This window comes from Neomonachus schauinslandi, chromosome 11 (genome assembly GCF_002201575.2).
Source record: "Neomonachus schauinslandi chromosome 11, ASM220157v2, whole genome shotgun sequence".
Taxonomy (NCBI): domain Eukaryota; kingdom Metazoa; phylum Chordata; class Mammalia; order Carnivora; family Phocidae; genus Neomonachus; species Neomonachus schauinslandi.
Window position 1 is genome coordinate 8,507,660 of NC_058413.1, and position 18,571 is coordinate 8,526,230.

Consider the following 18,571-nt stretch of genomic DNA (forward strand, 5'->3'; position numbering starts at 1 on the left):
CCAAAGTGGGAGGGGGCCCTGCAGGTTAGTGTCTTTTTACAACTCTTTGTGAATGCTTCAGGGGCGGCGGATTATGTGTTTTAACGATATTAGTTTCTTTTGCTTCCATTAGCTGGAGTATGTCTTTCCCATAAATTCCAGAGCGGATGTCTATTGTCTGATGCGTTTCGACCTGTGTGTGTGTGACGCCAATGAAAAGTGAAAACCACAATGTGGATAGGCCCACTCTGCAAGGTGCTTTATGAATTTTTGTGGATGTGTCGTAATATCACCATGAGGCAGAAATGGCACTGTCTCCCATTCGGTAGGTGGAGCAAGATGCTAGACAGAATGAAAAGCTATTACTCATTCCAGTCACATTGCAATGCAGCTGCAGAACCTGCTTCATATTCTTACGTTGTTTCTGTTCCCAAAGAGGAGTCCACCTTGGGTCTTAAGGTTGTCCTTTCTTCCAAATAGGCTATCAGATAAAGAAGACATATTTTGAAGAAAAAATAGCTGAACTAATGAGGAAAAAGAAGAGCCAGGAGATAACATCCTGGCTGCGGTCATGAAGGAGGGTAAGATAAGGTATTAAAAATTGAGAATAGGGCACAAAATACACATAATTGAATTTTATTCGTAGCCTAAATGGAGTCCTTTGCAGAGAATTTACTTGAAACCAGATATCTAGCTTATACTGAATTTTTTTATCTTCTCTTTGGTTGGACTGTGAAATAGAAAGCCTTCTCCATAGGCCTGGTTAAAATATTTGAAATGTGCATAATTCTTTTAAAAAGGGTAACGTAAACTGGAAATGACCATGATCAAAACTGTTGCCCTTGTTATTGCTAAAGCAGCAATCGATGACCTGAAGGGCAACTGCAAGATCAGCAGATCCTGTAGAGATGCAGCCTCATGAAGGGGGAGGTAGTAAGCCAGGCAGCAACACAGAGGAAAAGCGATCTGACCAGTGGAAATCTTCTAGAACAGGAAGTGGACTACATCTGCCCTTGACAGTTTTTAAGGTCAGGTAAAGCTCAAACAGGAAAAAAACTGGCCATTGCAACGTTCTGAAAAACAGGCACAGAAAATATTTCCCAAAATAACTTCGTGGCAAATATCTTACTCTGACACTTACAGCATCACTTGATAATGCAGCAATCTGTCCTTTAGATGACAAAGGGAAATACAAGCCAATCTGATAACCAAGCCAGTTATCTACTCATTCTAATAAATGCATAAACTTTAAAAATGTATGTTATTAGGAGCTGGATAAGGAAATGAACGATGCTGGTCCCTAGACCTGACAGCGATTGCTAGGATCTGAAGACCCTGTTTGGAAAGGAATCCTGTTTTCATGGTAACTAGAAGCAGAGAAAAGAAACTAAAAATCAAGACACTGATGTTGTCTTGGTGGTCCTTTCATACTCTTAAGATTTCTTACATCAGAGCCTTGTGCCAGGTCCAATTCCTGAAGCTGCCTTTCCTTCCTGCTCCCTCTTGCTGTACCAGTAAATTCCCTGAGACTGACTCTTGCTTGAGATGTTATTTGTATATAAGGTTTGTTCCACAAATGTTTACTGATCACCTGCTGAGTGAATGACACTCTCCTGGGAAATTTGGAGGAATCCAAAAAATGTTTGTCCTGTCTTCAATGAGCTTACAAGCTAGTTGGGGCTTAAAACATACTCACATAAAAATAAAAATTAAATAGCAACCAAAACAACCCCCAGCAACACAAAGCTATAGTGTTCTGCTTAGATGGCAGTGAATTGTACGGATTTAAAGGGAGAGGGAGTCACTATGGAGTTGTAGTGGCTTGTGGAGGTTTTATGAAGAAGCGCAAAGTTAGATGGGAGTTTGGAATGGTAAGGAGGTCATTAAAGGCAGAGGAGAATGGTATGAAGCAAATGCCAGAGGCTGCTTTTGTGCAAGTGTACAATAAGACCTCCTTGTGGGCAGACCAGTCACAGAAGAGCACCCCTTCCTCCCAGCCCAACCCATGATGCACTTCAATGCTGGCTTGTTTAGCAGAACTTGGCCTAGATTTGATCCTCTCTTGCCCCTCCCCTCCACAGGCTGCCTTAGACCTACACATAGAAAGCACAGCCATCTGTGGTGGCTAGAGGGTACGAGTGTGACCCTAGGTAAGGTGTTTTGGGTGTGTTTAGCCCAGGTCGGCTAGAGCCAAGGGCTAACAAGACGGAGATAAAATGGGGAAGATGTGTTGGGGCCAGAGTGTGGAGAAGAGGTACTATAGCACTAAGGAACCAAGGCTTCCTTTTAAGGCTGATGGGGATTCAGTGAATGTTTGCAGGCAGGGAAGGGCTCAGATGGGATTTTTAAATGCTCACTGGAGCATAGCCACTTCTCAGTTCTGTGGAGCAATTTTTACTGCTGAGGCACTGAGCTGGGCCTCTTCTTCCTTGGCCCTGTCCTTGTAGGACTGGTATTTACACTGGTATTTACAGTCCTTATAGGACTGCTAATTTCCCCACTCAGCTTCTGGGCCATCTCATTATCCCATCTTTTTCTTGACTATTAGAAAAAAGTATTTTTTAATTAAAAAATCTCTTCGAATATATTTGTATGTCATATATATATATGTTCACATATATATGAGTGTATATATACCTTAAAGTTTTCTTCTGTTATTAACCCCTCTCTAGCTCCTAGTCTCCCCCTCTACACACACATAGGTAAGTACTGTTAGGAGCTTTTTGTGGCAAATGCAAAGGTGAATATAGCAAATCTTTATCCTCATTCGCTCTTTTTAAAAATATATATATTTTAAGATTTTTTTAAAAAAATATTTTATTTATTTGACAGAGAGAGACACAGTGAGAGAAGGAACACAAGCAGAGGGAGTGGGTAAGGGAGAAGCAGGCTTCCCGCCGAGCAGGGAGCCCAATGCGGGGCTCGATCCCAGGACCCTGGGATCATGACCTGAGCCGAAGGCAGACGCTTAACGACTGAGCCACCCAGGCGCCCTGTATTTTAAGATTTTATTTATTTGAGAGAGAAAGAGAGAGAAAGAGCATGAGCAGGGGGGAGGGGCAGAGGGAGGAGCTGACTCCCCCCACCGAGCAGTGAGCCCAACTTGGGGCTCCATCCCAGGACCCTGGGCTCATGACCTGAGCCGAAGGCAGACATTTAACTGACTGAGTCACCCAGGCGCCCCTTCGTTTACTCTTTAACACAAATGATAGCATGCTATACACAGGTATGTTGCTTCCTTTCCTTAATTGTAAATTTTAGTGATCCTTTCTAGTATCCTTTTGAAGAGACAGAGAGCCATACTGTTAACAAGAACAAGAATGAAGCAGTTGGTAGGTCTTGAGCTCTTAGAGTATTACCACCATGTTGAGGGCCTGATATCCAACTTTATAACAGCCTGTGAGTTGGGGTTGACTATATTTTCTTTTCTTTCTTTTTTTTTTCAGAGAGAGGCAGGGGAGGGGCAGAGGGAGAGGGAGAGAGAGAATCTTGAGCAGGCTCCACACCCAGCGCAGAGCCCGACTCAGCTTGGGGCTTAGTCTCACAGAATCTTGGACCCTAAGACACCAGGTGCCCAGCTGGGCATCATTTAAATATTTGTATATTAAGTACTTAAATGTTTGCTCTGTGTATAGAATGAGCTATTGACTTGGTGTCATAGTTTATAAAAAGAAAATAGTCGGGCGCCTGGATGGCTCAGTCAGTTAAGCATCCGACTCTTGATTTTGGCTTAGGTCATGATCCCAGGGTCCTGGGATTCAAGGTCCCATGTGGGCCTGCCCGCTCAGCAGGGAGTCTGTTTGAGGATTCTCTCTTCCTCTTCCTCTGCCCCTCCCCACCTAAAATAAATAAATAAATCTTTTTTTTTTTTTTAATGATGCCCAGGGATGCCAGTGGTCCAGTCTGTCCCTTCTGAGGCCCCAGACTGTTGCTTAAACATGGATCCTACGAGTAGGCGGTAAGAGAAAAGGCTGAACTGAGGCCCAGCACAGTCACAGTGAGTGATAATTATTTACTTGGCTGTTTATCCCACAAGACTGGGAGTCTCTGGAGGACAGGAATATGTCTTATGCATATGTCAGCAATACTGCCTAGCACTATGCCTGGCACATAAGAATTTTGGAAAGCTATTTTTGGAAAGCTTTGGAACCTGAGTCACAGTGGATGTCACTGCATAAAACAATTTTATTATTTCTGTGCTTCATAGAATACTTGATTATGACTTTGTTTTGGCTTTCCAGAATGAATATGATTACCAATTTTTGAACACTAACTATGCATCAGTCATAACTGCCAAATACTTAGATCTATTTTAACCCACAACAACTCAAATCATTTGGCAATAGATAATGAAATAAGTTCAAAGAGGTTAAGTAAGTCACCCAAGTTTGCACAGCTAGTAAGCATCGAAGCCAGGATTCAAAGCCAGGTGAGTCTGACCCCAGACCCTGTGGTCGTTTTTTTTTTTTTAAAGATTTTATTTATTTATTTGACAGAGAGAGACACAGCGAGAGAGGGAACACAAGCAGGGGGAGTGGGAGAGGGAGAAGCAGGCTTCCCACCGAGCAGGGAGCCCGATGTGGGGCTCTATCCCAGGACCCTGAGATCATGACCTGAGCCGAAGGCAGACACTTAACGACTGAGCCACCCAGGCGCCCCAGCCCAGACCCTGTGGTCTTAACCACTCAAACATGTCTACATGTCACCTGCTTCTGGAAAACCACAAGGAAAGCTCAGCCTCTGGTCATACCACATGACTCAATTCAGAGTGAGATGGCTGAAGGCAGGCTGTAATCAGTATTATCAATATTTAGCATTTTGAATGTCCACTGTTTTGATGACCCTGGTTATTTGAGAAGGAAACAACACTAACAACAAAACGTAGTTCTCGTATACAGGAGTAGCTTTCTAAGTTGTGACTAATCCTAAAGTCTACCTATAATTTGTACTGTGTTGTTCTAAATTCCAAAAACTTCTACAAGGTATGGGGAAGGCTGATGTGCTGACACTGACTTTGATGCAATTAATTGAGACAGATGTAATGTCAGTGTTTGCTGGTCACTTCCTAACAGGATGGATTTCAGTGGATCTCTACTGGGAGCCCTTAAAATAGAACAGCGTATTTTGTTTCAAAGCGAAAGTTAGGGACTTAATATTAAGGGAGCAAGAAAGTGAGTGAGCAGTGTTAGGTGTTTCATATCCCTTCTTTATCCATCCATTCAATAAATTAATTAGAGTTTCTACTATCTGCCTGGCATTGTATGAAGCACTGTGGATACAGCAGTAAACAAAAACAGACAAAAATTCCCATTCTAGTGGGAAGAGAAACAAAAAGATTATGTTTTACTTAAAACATAAGTCATGGGCGCCTGGGTGGCTCAGTCAGTTAAGGGTCTGCCTCCGGCTGAGGTCATGATCCCAGGGTCCTGAGATAGAGCCCAGCCTCTGGCTCTCTGCTCAGCGGGGAGTCTGCTTCTTCCTCTGCCCCTAACCCCACTCGTGCTCGCTCTCTCTCTCTCAAATAAATAAATAAAAATAAAACATAAGTCAGATGGTAAGAAGTCTAATGAAGTTGGACGGGGAAGGGGACTAGAGAATTCTGGGATGTGTGTGCAATTTTAAATTCTTACACTGTGTGTTGCAATTGTGTCAAGTCATTGGCCTTTGGCCCCTCTCCCTGAGCATGCCACATAATGGCCTGGACTTGTGTCACATCCTGTGGGTCTTGCCTTCTGCACACCTAGTGTGAAACCCCAATAACCACTTGCCCTGATGTTCATGGCTGGTTTCTTGCTGGCCTGAGTGGACTAGATCTAATCTATAGACTCTTAAATCTAAAGCCTAGAGGAGGGTATTCAAGTAATCTTGAGAGTTTGGGGAGAATAAGAAGGCAGAGGGAAAGAAGTCAAAACAGGATTTCTTTAGATAAGATTAGGCAAAATTACCTCTCTTCTCCTCTGTCCTAATCACTCAGGAAGTAAGAAAAAAAAAAAAAAAAAACAGCTCAAAGGCTTGGCAGGGCCTGGAGGTGGCTGGAAGGAGGTTCTGGGCGGATTATAATAGTTAAGGCAGAGGCAGAAGTGGGGCGTCTTGTTGGCTCAGTCAGAGGAGCATGCAGCTCTTGATCTTCTGGTGGATTCGAGCCCCACCGTCGGGTGTAGAGATTACTTAAAAACAAACAAACAAACAAGCTTAAAAAAAGTTAGAGGCAGAAGAAAGTATAATAATTTGTCTAATGAATGAGGGAATGGTGATGCCAAGAGGTGGTGGTGATGGGATGGATGGATGCTTTAGCCTCCCATAAGCTCCAACAGCTACTTATCTCCAATAACTGCCCTTACCCCCAACAAATCCAAACTAACAAGATTCTTCACAACTGACATTTTCTTAATCACACGTGAAGTGTGAATAAAAAGCATTTTCGGAGAACCTTGTTTTGTATTGACCTAACACACAGTTTAAGTAGGGTGTGCTTGCAAAAGGAGCTTCAAAGCAAGCCCTGTAAACCCGACATTTACAAAACATGGCCATGGCTTAGGCTGGACAGAGCCTGTGGAAGGAGTTTCCCTGGAAGTTCTTAGCTGTTAAGGGTGGTGGTGATGGTCCACCACTAGGCTTGGCCAGGTATGCGATTATGGGGTGAAACTGATGATGGTGGTGATGAAGTCACGTCCTCATCTCCTTGTGAAGTCAAAATCGTTAAAAATCCAGTGACGCTCACGTCATCCAGGTTCGAGGCCTCCCTTTGGTCCTTTGGTCCTTAAGCACTGAAACTGTCAAACGCGGCAGATAGGGGCTAGCGGCGGGTTATCCCAAGTCCTCCGCCCCGGGGCGGGTCTCAAGACTAGGATCTCGGCGGGCCTGGCTGGCCGGCCGACCCCGGCCTGAGCCGGCCCGCCCGTCCCTTCCCCGCATGGCCTGCTGGGAGTTGTAGTTTAGTCGTCGAAGAGATGCGCCAAGCCCCTTCCCTCTCTTCCGTTTCCTCTCCGCCCCGGATGAGTGCGCAGAATAGGGACGGCAGGAGGGGGGCACCCAGAGAGTTTGGGACTACAATTCCCAGCGGACCGCCTTCCCTAGTGCGCAGTCCCAGGTAGCCGGCGGCTCGCTCGCGCGCAGGAGCACACGCGTTGGGCGGTGGCGGGATTTGGCCGCGTGCATCTTCCTGCCGCTGCCCGCCCAGCGTCCGCCGCGAGTAGCGTGGTCCGTCCGGCCTCGCAGACCCGCTCTGTGTTCGTTCCCTCGAAGCTCTGCGAGCCCCACCTCCTACCCAGTTTCTTCTAGAGCCCAGGCCCCGCCCGTTTCCCACCTCCTGGGCCCGGTTCGTTCACGACTCAGCCCATCCCTCTCTGCGCCCCTGCTGCTTCTGCTGAAGGCGGAGGCTCCATGTTGTCCCCTCAGCGAGCGGTAGCGGCTGCCTCGGGAGGAGCAGGTGAGGCTTCCAATTTTCCCCGGGCCCGCTTCGTGGCCCTTCCGCCGCCCTCCCGACTATAGCCCCGAGGAGAACGCCCGCACCGCCGCCCGTTCCTCGTCCCAGGGCTGGGACCCTGCGCCCCTCGCCGGGGTACCCTCGGCCCGCGAATTCGGGGCTGGGGGCTCTTAGTGAGACCTGGCCGGTCGGGCGCGGGCGGCGCTTCCCGCGGCTCCCAAGGGAGCGGCAGCCGTCGGCGGTCGGGCCCTGCGCTCGCGGGAGGCCGGCAGTGCGCTAGGCCGGGGGACGGGCGGCGTGCCGGCCCCGCCCTGACCGAGCCGCGCGCTCCGGGGCTGCGGCTCCCTCCTTGCCTGGCGCTTCGCAGGGTCGCGGGCCGGGAACCGGGAACGTAGATGCTTTACTTTCAGTCTTTGACAAAGCGCTGGACGGCTGCGAAGTGTTTCGGAGTTGGAAGCTTAATTTTTATCCTAACGACCTCGAGGCGCTGACAAGCATTAGGAAAGTTGATTTTAAGCCCACACTTCTTTCTATAAACGAGATAAAAGAATGTGGCCTAAATTGCTTTTTTAGGAAGTTCTTTTAGTACGTTGTTCTCTTGCTTCCTTGAAGACATAAAAAATGGTAAAAGAATTAAAAATTAAGTAGAGATTCATCAAAAATTGAAGGATACTTCATCTGTCATTTTATCTGGCTTTATTCTTGATTAATGTGTGTGCTCTTGAAATCGCGTTTCACGTGCGAAATCTAAAAGCAAAAAAAGAAAAGAATATTGAAGAATCTTAATAAATAAATCCCAGCCCTCAAATTTGAATACGAAGTTGGGTGGGATGTTTTGTGAAAGGGAGAAAAGAACTAACGGACGAAAAACGCAGTTTCACATTTTGGCTTGCCTTTGGAGAAGCAAAAACCTACGTGGTTTTAATCCATGTCAAGTGTTCAGTATTGCAGTGAACTGAAATTCAAATTAGTGCTTTTTTTTTTTCACTTTCCACAGAAACTAGCTTGTAGTCTAGAAATCCCTTTTTCTGCTTTACCGCCTGTAAAGGAAAGGCTTGGATGAAAAGGATCTCTATATAATGAAGAATTAACACTAGTACAGCACATTGTTTTATTAGCTACCATTTACTATCATTGGAGTAATCATGAAATTAGGAAAAATGACAACAAAGGATAAATAATGTGTACTAGCATACTTTTTGTAGTTTTCACTCAATAGTGTAGAATAGGCTTTTTGAAATTGGTGTTCTATGGTGGAGCAGGTGTGTGTTTCATTTTTATGATTTCTAAATCTTAGAATAAAGGATAGATGCACACTAATTTAAAATGAGATAATAGAGAATTGTAAGAAGCAAGAAATTAAAGTTTTCTCTACCTCCCCCAACCCCCAGTGCTAGGTCACTTAACAGTTTGGCTACATATTAAGATTCCAATGAAATAGGGAACCCCAGGTTGTGTGAACTTGTTGAGAACTAGAATTTGCCTATGACTAGGCATGCCTGTTAAAGTGTCTATGGCCTTGTGAACTGAGAAATTGTTCAAATAACACAGCTGCATTTTAAAGTTATCTGAATTTTAAAACATTTTCCCAAGTTATCATGAGGTTTTGGGAGTTTATTCTTTAAAAAAACATCAAGGGGGAAAAGTGAGGGGAAAGCTTTTATTTAAAGGAAAAAAACCCTTTAGTTGGGCTGTGGATCTCCATTCTGCTGCATGATTAGAATAACCTGCGGTGTGCTCGCTTCGGCAGCACATATACTAAAATTGGAACGATACAGAGAAGATTAGCATGGCCCCTGCGCAAGGATGACACGCAAATTCGTGAAGCGTTCCATATTTTTAGTGGGGGAGATAACAGTAAAGGAGTAGACAACATTTAAAAAAAAAAAAAAAAGAATATCCTGCGGTATTTTAAACCTGACAGTGCATGGGACCCACAGATTCTGATTTAATCTGTTGAGGGGCCAGGCAACAGTTAAAAAAAGAACATTGAGGGGGCGCCTGGGTGGCTCAGTCGTTAAGCGTCTGCCTTCGGCTCAGGTCATGATCCCGGGGTCCTGGGATCGAGCCCCGCATCGGGCTCCCTGCTCGGCGGGAAGCCTGCTTCTCCCTCTCCCACTCCCCCTGCTTGTGTTCCCTCTCTCGCTGTATCTCTCACTGTCAAATAAATAAAATCTTAAAAAAAAAAAAAAAGAACATTGAGTAATTCTGATTTGCATACTAATATAATAAAATTTCCCTATAGGTGGTTGCTTACATTTGAATTGATTTGCTACTTAATAGGAAGTCTAATCTGTAATATCAATGTATTGAGAAGTTGATGCTCTTTGCAAATTTGTAAAGAATGCTTTTTATTAGCATGTATTTTGATAGAATTTGTTGATATATTTCACAGCTAAAGTATATTACAAGTTAGGAAATAGACTTTACTGGTATAGTCGGTGAAAAAACAAAGTAGATTAACTGTATTTATGTCTTGAAATCATAAGGAATCCAAGTCAAATATTGCCAATTAACTGCGTTTACGCTTTCCCCTGGTTTTAAAAAAAAAAAAAAGAAGAAGAAAGCCTATTCATCTGGAACACAAAACCTTCAGGTAACCAGAATGATTTTGGTGAATTTTTTTTTTTAAAGATTTTATCTATTTATTTGACAGAGAGAGACACAGTGAGAGAAGGAACATAAGCAGGGGGAGTGGGAGAGGGAGAAGCAGGCTTCCTGCTGAGCAGGGAGCCCGATGCGATGCGGGGCTGGATCCCAGGACTCTGGGATCAGGACCTGATCCGAAGGCAGCCGCTTAACTGACTGAGCCACCCAGTCGCCCTGATTTTGGTGATTTTTTATTTTTAGGGCTGAGTCAAATAAGATGAATATTGAACTCATTCTATTAAAAATAATTTTTTTTCTATAGCATAGCCTGGCATAATTTTTAGATTCAACCTAGTCTCTGCATTTCTGAATCTTAAGTACTGTTTAGTCATAATTGGTCTTTATAAATCCATAAAGCACTACAAAATTGACAAAATATGGTTTTGTTCAGCATTCTGTGCTAAAGTATAAAGATTTCTTATGACAGATGAATTGAGAAAAAGTTTCCTCTTAAACCCTTTAATTGATTCTAATGTAAATTTCCCCCAGTATTCTCTTCTGTTGGGCATAAGTAGTATTTTTATTGAAACAACTTTAAAAGTGTCTGTATCTACCAGTATATTTACTGCCTTAAGACAAAATAGACTATAGGGCGCCTGGGTGGCTCAGTTGGTTAAGCGACTGCCTTCGGCTCAGGTCATGATCCTGGAGTCCCGGGATCGAGTCCTGCATCGGGCTCCCTGCTCGGCGGGGAGTCCGCTTCTCCCTCTGACCCTCCCCCCTCTCATCTGCTCTCTCTCTGTCTCTCAAATAAATAAATAAAATCTTTAAAAAAAAAAAAGACAAAATAGACTATATAAAAGCATTCCCCCACCATCAGCGGAATGGAACCACACCCAGCCCTTTGAGTTGGCTGAGGGCTTACCGACATGTATGATGATGTGTTTTCTCTGGCCTTGCCTGAATTAGGAACTTTGAAGACTGCCAGCGAGAACAAGGCATGAAATGGTATGCTTCTGTTTTTGGGTGTGTTGTTCTTGCGCTTTAGTGAATGTGTTTTAAAAGGAAAGTGGAAAACTCAGGTCATAACTTTACCCTGAGTCATTCACTCTACTTAGTGAAATGTTTCTGAAGCTGTAGTTAATTTGCTTTTTGGAACTCTGAATTGTAAAGATGAGCACTGGGGCTGGCTCTGCCGTAAGTGGTTCTTAACCCAGGGTGATTTTGCTGCGGTGGGACATTTAGCAATATCTGCAGACATTTTTGGGTCTTACAACCAGGAGGTAGCACTACTGGTATCTAGTGGGTAGAGGCCAGAGTTGCTGCTAAATATCCTACAATGAATAGGCTAGCTCCCCACAACAGAGAGTTATCCAGCCCAAAATACCAGTAGTGCCGAGGTTGAGAAACCCTGGTCTGCACTGTTTAATTGATCAACTAAATTCTGTATGAATTTTCTGAAATAGCATTTGTAACTGCTTCCAGTTAACTAGTTTCATTGAATTTATCACTGTTCAGATGGTCTTTTCAAATATTTGAGGGGAATTTAAGCTTTTTTTTCCCCTATAATGTTTTTTGATAGAATTTATTTCTTAGAATGTATGTTTTCCATAGGACTGGAAAGGCCAATTATGATTAAGTAGTCTCACCGGCTTTTATTTAGCCTATGCAGCTACTTTTTAATTTTTAAAAGACTCTTTTTTTTAAAGATTTTATTCATTTATTTGAGAGAGAGAGAGAGACAGCATGAGTGGGAGGGGCAGTGGGAGAGCGAATATCAAGCAGACTCCGCACCGAGTGCGGAGCCCAACGTGGGCCTCAATCCCAGGACCCTGAGATTGCAACCTGAGCCGAAACCAAGAGTTGGATGCTCAACCAACTGCACCACGCAGGTGCCCCTAAAAGACTTTTTTAAAAGTAGCTGCAGGGGCTCTTGGGAGGCGCAGTCAGTTGAGTGTCTGATTCTTGGTTTCGGCTTAGGTTGTGATCTCGGGGTCATGAGGTGGAGCCCCGTTGGGCTCCTAACTCAGTTCAGGGTATGCTTGAGATTCTTTCTTCCTCTCCCTCTGCCCCTCCTGCTTGTGCGTTTCCTCTCTCAAAGAAATAAATAAAAAATCTTTAAGACAAAAATTCAGAGTTAGGTCATTCTAAGAGAGTTAATGCTGTAATTTGCTCAGATCTCTAGTTTTCCCTATGATAATTAGTTTCACCTGTTAGTCTCAACGTCTTTCTACTTGGGTTGTCTGTTTTTGTCATTTTACTGCAGAGCCAGTCTATTGAATGCAGTTATTACAGAGATTATTTGAGCAGGCATATTTAAACCTATTGGTTAGTCTGGGTTAAGGTGTATTGTGCCAAAAGTAAAGGCTAATCAGTACTTTAAAAGTAATTAGAGGGGCTCCTGGGTGGCTCAGTTGGTTGGGTGTTGGGATGAGTCCCGAGTTGGGCTCTCTGCTTGGTGGGGAGCCTGCTTCTCCCTTTCCCTCTGTCCCCCCCCACCCCACTCATGCTCTCTCTCAAATAAATAAATAAAATCTTAAAAAAATAAAAGTAATTAGAAAAAAGGTTGTAGCTTCCACATAAACTGTTGAAAGGCTTTTTAATTATCTAAATATTTTCAGCACTTCCTACATAACTGAAATGAAGGCTGATTCAGTATTACCATATGCTATTTACAGCAATAATCAGAATTGGAATTATGATACAGTGTTCTACTCATTTTTAAAAACAAAGGTTTTAAGTTCATTTATGTGGATATGGATGACAGATGTAACTATCGTCAGGCCATATCTTTGTGTACCAAAATGTCTCATCTGTTATTCATATAAATGAACATAGTACAGCATTAACTGTTCATCTAAATAAGCATTAACTGTTCATATAAGTGAGCATTACTGTTGTCTCAGAGTGGATATCTAGATCTTGGGAAATAATTGCTTCACTAAAGGGAAAGCATGTCAGGTTGTCACCTAAAGTTTTTTTAATACCATTTCTGGAGGTTAGATCTCCAGAGTTAAGATTCCTGAGAAATGGAAGTAATTTCAGTGCAATTAAGAGAAACCCCTCCCCCCTCCCCCCTAAAACCCTCAAAACAAAACCCCAAACCTCAAAAGCTTTTGTGTGAGTCCTTACTGAGCAAGTTGCTTTAATGTTTTTATCATTATAAATTTTGATCTGTTCTTTAGCCAGGCCTATAAAATTTAAATTAAGCCAAGGGATGCATAGGTTACCTAGCCAGTTTGGCCAATTTAGACATCCAGGAAATTTTCAATTGTTACAGAGTCATTGAATCTTAGAGCTAGAAAACAGCTTTACCTAACTGCCTGGTTTTGTGGAGGAAACAGACCCAGAGAGGTAAAATGATTTACTCATATGGTTGTACAGTCATTGTACAGCTGGGCCCTGAGTGTTCGGGAAGGCCTTTCTCCCGTACATTCTGCCTCACTAGAGAGTAACAACTTTTGCCAAAACAATCTTAAGTCATAGAAGGAGGAAATGAGGGGTGCTTGGGTGGTGCAGTTGGTTAAGCGTCCAGCTCTTGGTTTCAGCTCGGGTTGTGGTCTCAGGATCATGGGATGGAGCCCCGAGTCAGGCTCCACACTCAGTGCGCGGTCTGCTTAAGATCCTGTCTCCCTCTCCCTCTGCCCCTCTACCCCCGTGCTCGCTCATTCTCTCTCTTTCAAATCTAAAAAAAAGGAGGAAATGATTGGACTTGGAGGTATATAGTATATAGGGAGATAGAGTCAGGGAAGATGTGGAGGCTGAGAGGTGGAGATTTGAGAGAAGTGGAGTAACAGAGGATTCATTGCGATGCTACCACAAGTAGACATAGAAAGTGTTAGTACTGGAGGGTTTCTAGAAGTTAAATCTTGACTCATTTCACTCTTGAGACCGAAGACTAGACATGCCCAGAATCCCACAAGCTGTTAGTGGTAGAACTGGAACAGGAACTCGTCTCTTGACTCTTACACCCATGTATTTCTAAATATTACTCCTGAGAAGGAGGTGATGGTGGAATATCCAGGTGCATCTGTCCCTGAGGCAGTTGTATGTTTGGACGTGAATGCAGGTTAGAAATTAATGAAGTTGCATCACCGAAAGAGGGTATAGCGAAATTATAATAATAAAGAGCCCATTGAGGGAGTGAGGGAACTGCAAGACTGAAGCAGAGCGCTGGTGGAGCTCACAGGAGGCTGAAGAGAAAAAGAAGTAGTGAAAGGAGGTGGTGAAGAGGCTGGGAGGGAGCTAGGAATGGGCACTGTCACTGAGACCAAAGGTTTTCAGGAGTTCTAGAAGCAGGTGGCAGTTGTGTTTTGTCCTACAGAGAGGGTTGAATGAGAATCAAGAAAGGGCCACTGGATTTGGCAAGAGAGGTCATTGATAAACTAGTGAATAGTTTCAATAAGAAGATTGAGAGGAAAGTCAGGTTGCAAGGCAATGAGAAGGGAATGGGTAGGTAAGTGGATGAAGACATACCTTCAAGGAGTTTGGCCGAGAAAGGAGACTGCAAGTGGGAAGGGAAGAAACTGGTTTTTATTGAGGTGCTTGACAAGTATTACTGGGTTTAGTGTTCACAATACTAGGAAACTGTTACTCTTTTATTTAATTTTATTTTATGTTCAGGTAGCCGCTGTGTAGTACATCATTAGTTTTTGATGTAATGTTCAATGATTCTTTAGTTACGTATAACACCCAGTGCTCATCACAGCACGTGCCCTCCTTGGTACCCATCACCCTGTTACCCCCTCCCCCCATCCCCCTCCACTCTGAAACCCTCAGTTTGTTTCCCGGGGTCCATAGTCTCTCATGGTTTGCCTCCCTCTCTTATTTCTCCCCCTTCAGATTTCCCTCCCTCCCCTTATGGTCCTCCGTGCTATTGCTTATGTTCCACATATGAGTGAAACCATGTGATAATTGTCTTTCTCCGCTTGACTTACTTCACTTAGCATAATCCCTTCCAGTTCCATCCATGTCGATGCAAATGGTGGGTATTCATCCTTTCTGATGGCTGAATGATATTCCATTGTATATATGTACCACATCTTCTTTATCCATTCATCTGTTGAAAGGCATCTCGGCTCCTTCCACACTTTGGCTATTGTGGACATTGTTGCTATGAACATTGGGGTTCATGTGACCCTTCTTTTCACTACATCTGTATCTTTGGGGTAAATACCTAGTGCAATTGCTGGGTCGTAGGGTAGCTCTATTTTTAACATCTTGAGGAACCTCCATACTGTTTTCCAGAGTGGCTGTAGCAGCTTGCATTCCCATCAACAGTGTAGGAGGGTTCCCTTTTCTCCACATCCTCTCCAACATTTGTTGTTTCCTGTTTTGTCAATTTTTGCCATTCTAACTGGTGTAAGTTGGTATCCCATTGTGGTTTTGATTTGTATTTCCCTGATGGCTAGTGATGTTGAGCATTTTTTCATGTGTCTTTAGCCATTTTTATGTCTTCTTTGGAGAAGTGTCTGTTCATGTCTTCTGCCACATTTTTTGACTTGATTATTTGTGTTTTGAATGTTGAGTTTGAGAAGTTTTTTTGTAGATCTTGGGTATCAGCCCTTTATCTGTAATGTCATATGCAGATATCTTCTCCCATTCCATGGGCTGCCTCTTAGTTTTGTTGACTGTTTCCTTTGCTGTGCAGAAGGTTTTTATCTTGATGAAGTCCCAAAAGTTCATTTTTGCTTTTGTTTCCCTTGCCTTTGGAGACATGTCTTGAAAGAAGTTACTGTGGCCAATGTCAAAAAGGTTACTGGCTATGTTCTCCTCTAGGATTTTGATGGATTCCTGTCTCACATTGAGGGCTTTCATCCATTTTGAGTTTATCTTTATTCTTCTTTTAGATACTGGGCCTGAACGTGATAGTTTCCCTACTCCCCAGAAGTTCCCAGTTGGGTGATAAATCATGATTACAAATGATAATATTATAATGGGTGGGATAATAGAGTATGTATGAGGTTTTAGTGGAAATAGGAAAGTGGGACCACTTTATTGAGTTCCTAATATGTGTTAGACTCTGGGCTTTGAGAGGAGTATTCAATTTCCAAATGAAACTGCAAGTGGTTAGGATTTTATCCATAGTCACATAGAGACTAAGTGGTGAAGTTTATTCAGTTATCCCACAAATATTTATTGGATATCTAATATGTGTGGGCAGTGTTCTGGGATCTTGGGGGATATAGCATTGAACAGAAGAGACAAAAATTCTTGCCCTCATGGGGGCGCCTGGGTGGCTCAGTCATTGGGCATCTGCCTTCAGCTCAGGTCATGATCCCAGGGTCCTGGGATCGAGTTCCGCATCAGGCTCCCTGCTCAGCGGGAAGCCTGCTTCTCCCTCTCCCACTCCCCCTGCTTGTGTTCCCTCTCTCGCTGTCTCTTTCTCTGTCAAATAAATAAATAAAATCTTAAAAAAATATTCTTGCCCTCATGGAGCTTACATTTTAGAGGGGAGAAAGTAAGCATTCAAGCCCTGCTGTATCTTGATTCCAGAACCTGTTTTCTTTTTAGTATACCATGTAAAGTGATAGGCAGAGGATGGGGACAGAGGGAGGGTAAGGTGGGTGTTGAAGGGTCAGTGTTTGGCTGGAGTTGGGGGGCGGGGAATATGCATTTCAGGCCATGGGAACAAGTGGCTGAATAGGTTGTACATTTGAAATTTTGGAATCAAGGCAGAATAGGACCTGAATCCTAAGTTTCTTCAGTAGAAAGACCAGTGAAAGTAAATCTTCCTGAGAGGATAAGGGGCATAAGGAAGAAGAGGAACCAAGGCAGTGGGGAGAATGGTGAAAGGCTTTGACTTAGAGGATGGAGATTTAGCTTTGAGCCCTTGATCCATAAAGTGTTTTTGCTAGCCCTTAAGTAGTTGCTGTTGTGATGTATTTATGTACTATAATGAAGGGGGTCAGCCCTAAAGGATGAGGTCGCATCATTAAAGCAACCCTTGGGGATGGTACCTAACAGGTGAGAAAGATTGGGAGGTGGTAAGGCCTAAGGGAGAAGGTCCTGAGGTTTTTTTTTTTTAAGATTTTATTTATTTATTTGACAGAGAGAGAGCAAGAGCAGGAACACAAGCAGGGGGAGTGGGAGAGGGAGAAGCAGGCTTCCCGCTGAGCAGGGAGCCCGATGTGGGACTCGATCCCAGGACCCTGGGATCATGACCTGAGCCGAAGGCAGACGCTTAACGACTGAGCCACCCAGGCGCCCGGTCCTGAGGTTTTGATTAAGGGATGGGGAGCCTGAGATACGGGGATAAATCAGCAAAGGACATTTATTTTTTATTAAATTTTTTTGTTTTATTTGTTTAAGTAATTTCTATACCCCATGTGGAGCTCGAACTCATGACCTCAAGGTCAGGAGTTGCATACTCTTCCAACTGTGCCAGCCAGGCGCCCCTTTTAGCAATTTTTTTTAAAGAGCAAAGGGCAATTATATAACATCTGGAAAGGGGTGAGTAGAAATAAAGTTTTTGCTTGGAAGATCAGTGATACCGTCTGGGGGCAGCTGGCTGGCTCAGTCAGTTGAGTGTCCGATTCTTGGATTTGGCTCCTGTCAGGATCTCAGGGTGGTGAGATTGAGCCTTGCATCAGGCTCCATGCTCAGTGCGGTGTCTGCTGGAGATTCTCTCCCTCTCCTTCTGCCCCTCCCCCTGCTCGCTGGCTCTCTCAAAATAATATATCTTTTAGGAAAAAAAGATACTGTCTTGTCTTAGGAAATGAGGGAGAAAGATGATATGGTGAAAAGTGAGCAACTCTTTGTTTAAATTGAATTACTGGTGATGTGTGCAGTTCACAATGATTTTTCCCTTAAGTGGACGGAAACCAAAGGAACAAGATCTTTTTAAATCCAGTGTGCCCAATAAACTGTTTGAAGAGAAATGCAAGATCACCCCAGCTCCTCCAACTAAACGTAGCCTGGTTCTCTCTTCCTTTTCACTGTGCTGTAGGCAGAAAGAGAGGAAGAGGTGAGTGAAGGGCCTTAGCACCTTTTTCCCCCCAACTGCCCTCACTGGTCTTCATCTTCTCTTGAAGTACAGTTCATTGTGCACAACTGCATACATTCTTGTCATTGGATTATTCCACCTTGTCAGTAGCCCAGGTAACCTTATCTTCTGTGCCTGTTGCTCTGGCAAAACCACCTGCATCCTCAAGGTTGTGGCCTTCAGCTATGTTACAATACATATGATTCATTCTTTTTTTTTTTTTTTTAAAGATTTTATTTATTTATTTGTGTGAGAGAGAATGAGAGAGAGCACATGAGAGGGGGGAGCGGGAGAGGGAGAAGCAGACTCCCTGCCGAGCAGGGAGCCCGATGCGGGACTCGATCCAGGGACTCCAGGATCATGACCTGAGCCAAAGGCAGTCGCTCAACCAACTGAGCCACCCAGGTGCCCTGATTCATTCTTTTTACGATTGTTTATTGTGTGCCTGCTGTGTGTCAGTACATTCACTTGCTCAGTAAACTTTAATGGTTTAATAGATGAAATGGAAAGAGCCAGTATCATGAACTTAATTGTGAAGTCCTAGGGGACTGTTGTACTGCTTACTGGGTTTGGCCATACCTGATAGAACCTTC

At 43.8% G+C, this 18,571-nt stretch overlaps 1 protein-coding gene and 1 non-coding gene across 3 annotated transcripts in view; both read left to right on the top strand.

Moving 5' to 3' along the window:
* The first annotated feature begins 7,068 nt into the window (after positions 1–7,068).
* Positions 7,069–18,571, top strand: part of ATL3 (atlastin GTPase 3) — a 55,879-nt gene continuing 44,376 nt past the window's right edge. For both annotated transcript variants that reach the window (XM_021685495.2, XM_044919255.1), the window contains exon 1: positions 7,069–7,408. In XM_021685495.2, the coding sequence (XP_021541170.1) occupies positions 7,363–7,408 (46 nt within the window). In that variant the 5' untranslated portion in view covers positions 7,069–7,362. The remainder of the gene's footprint in view (positions 7,409–18,571) is intronic.
* LOC123326237 lies at positions 9,140–9,246 on the top strand. Its single transcript, XR_006540950.1, has one exon. It is a non-coding gene; the product is annotated as a U6 spliceosomal RNA (small nuclear RNA).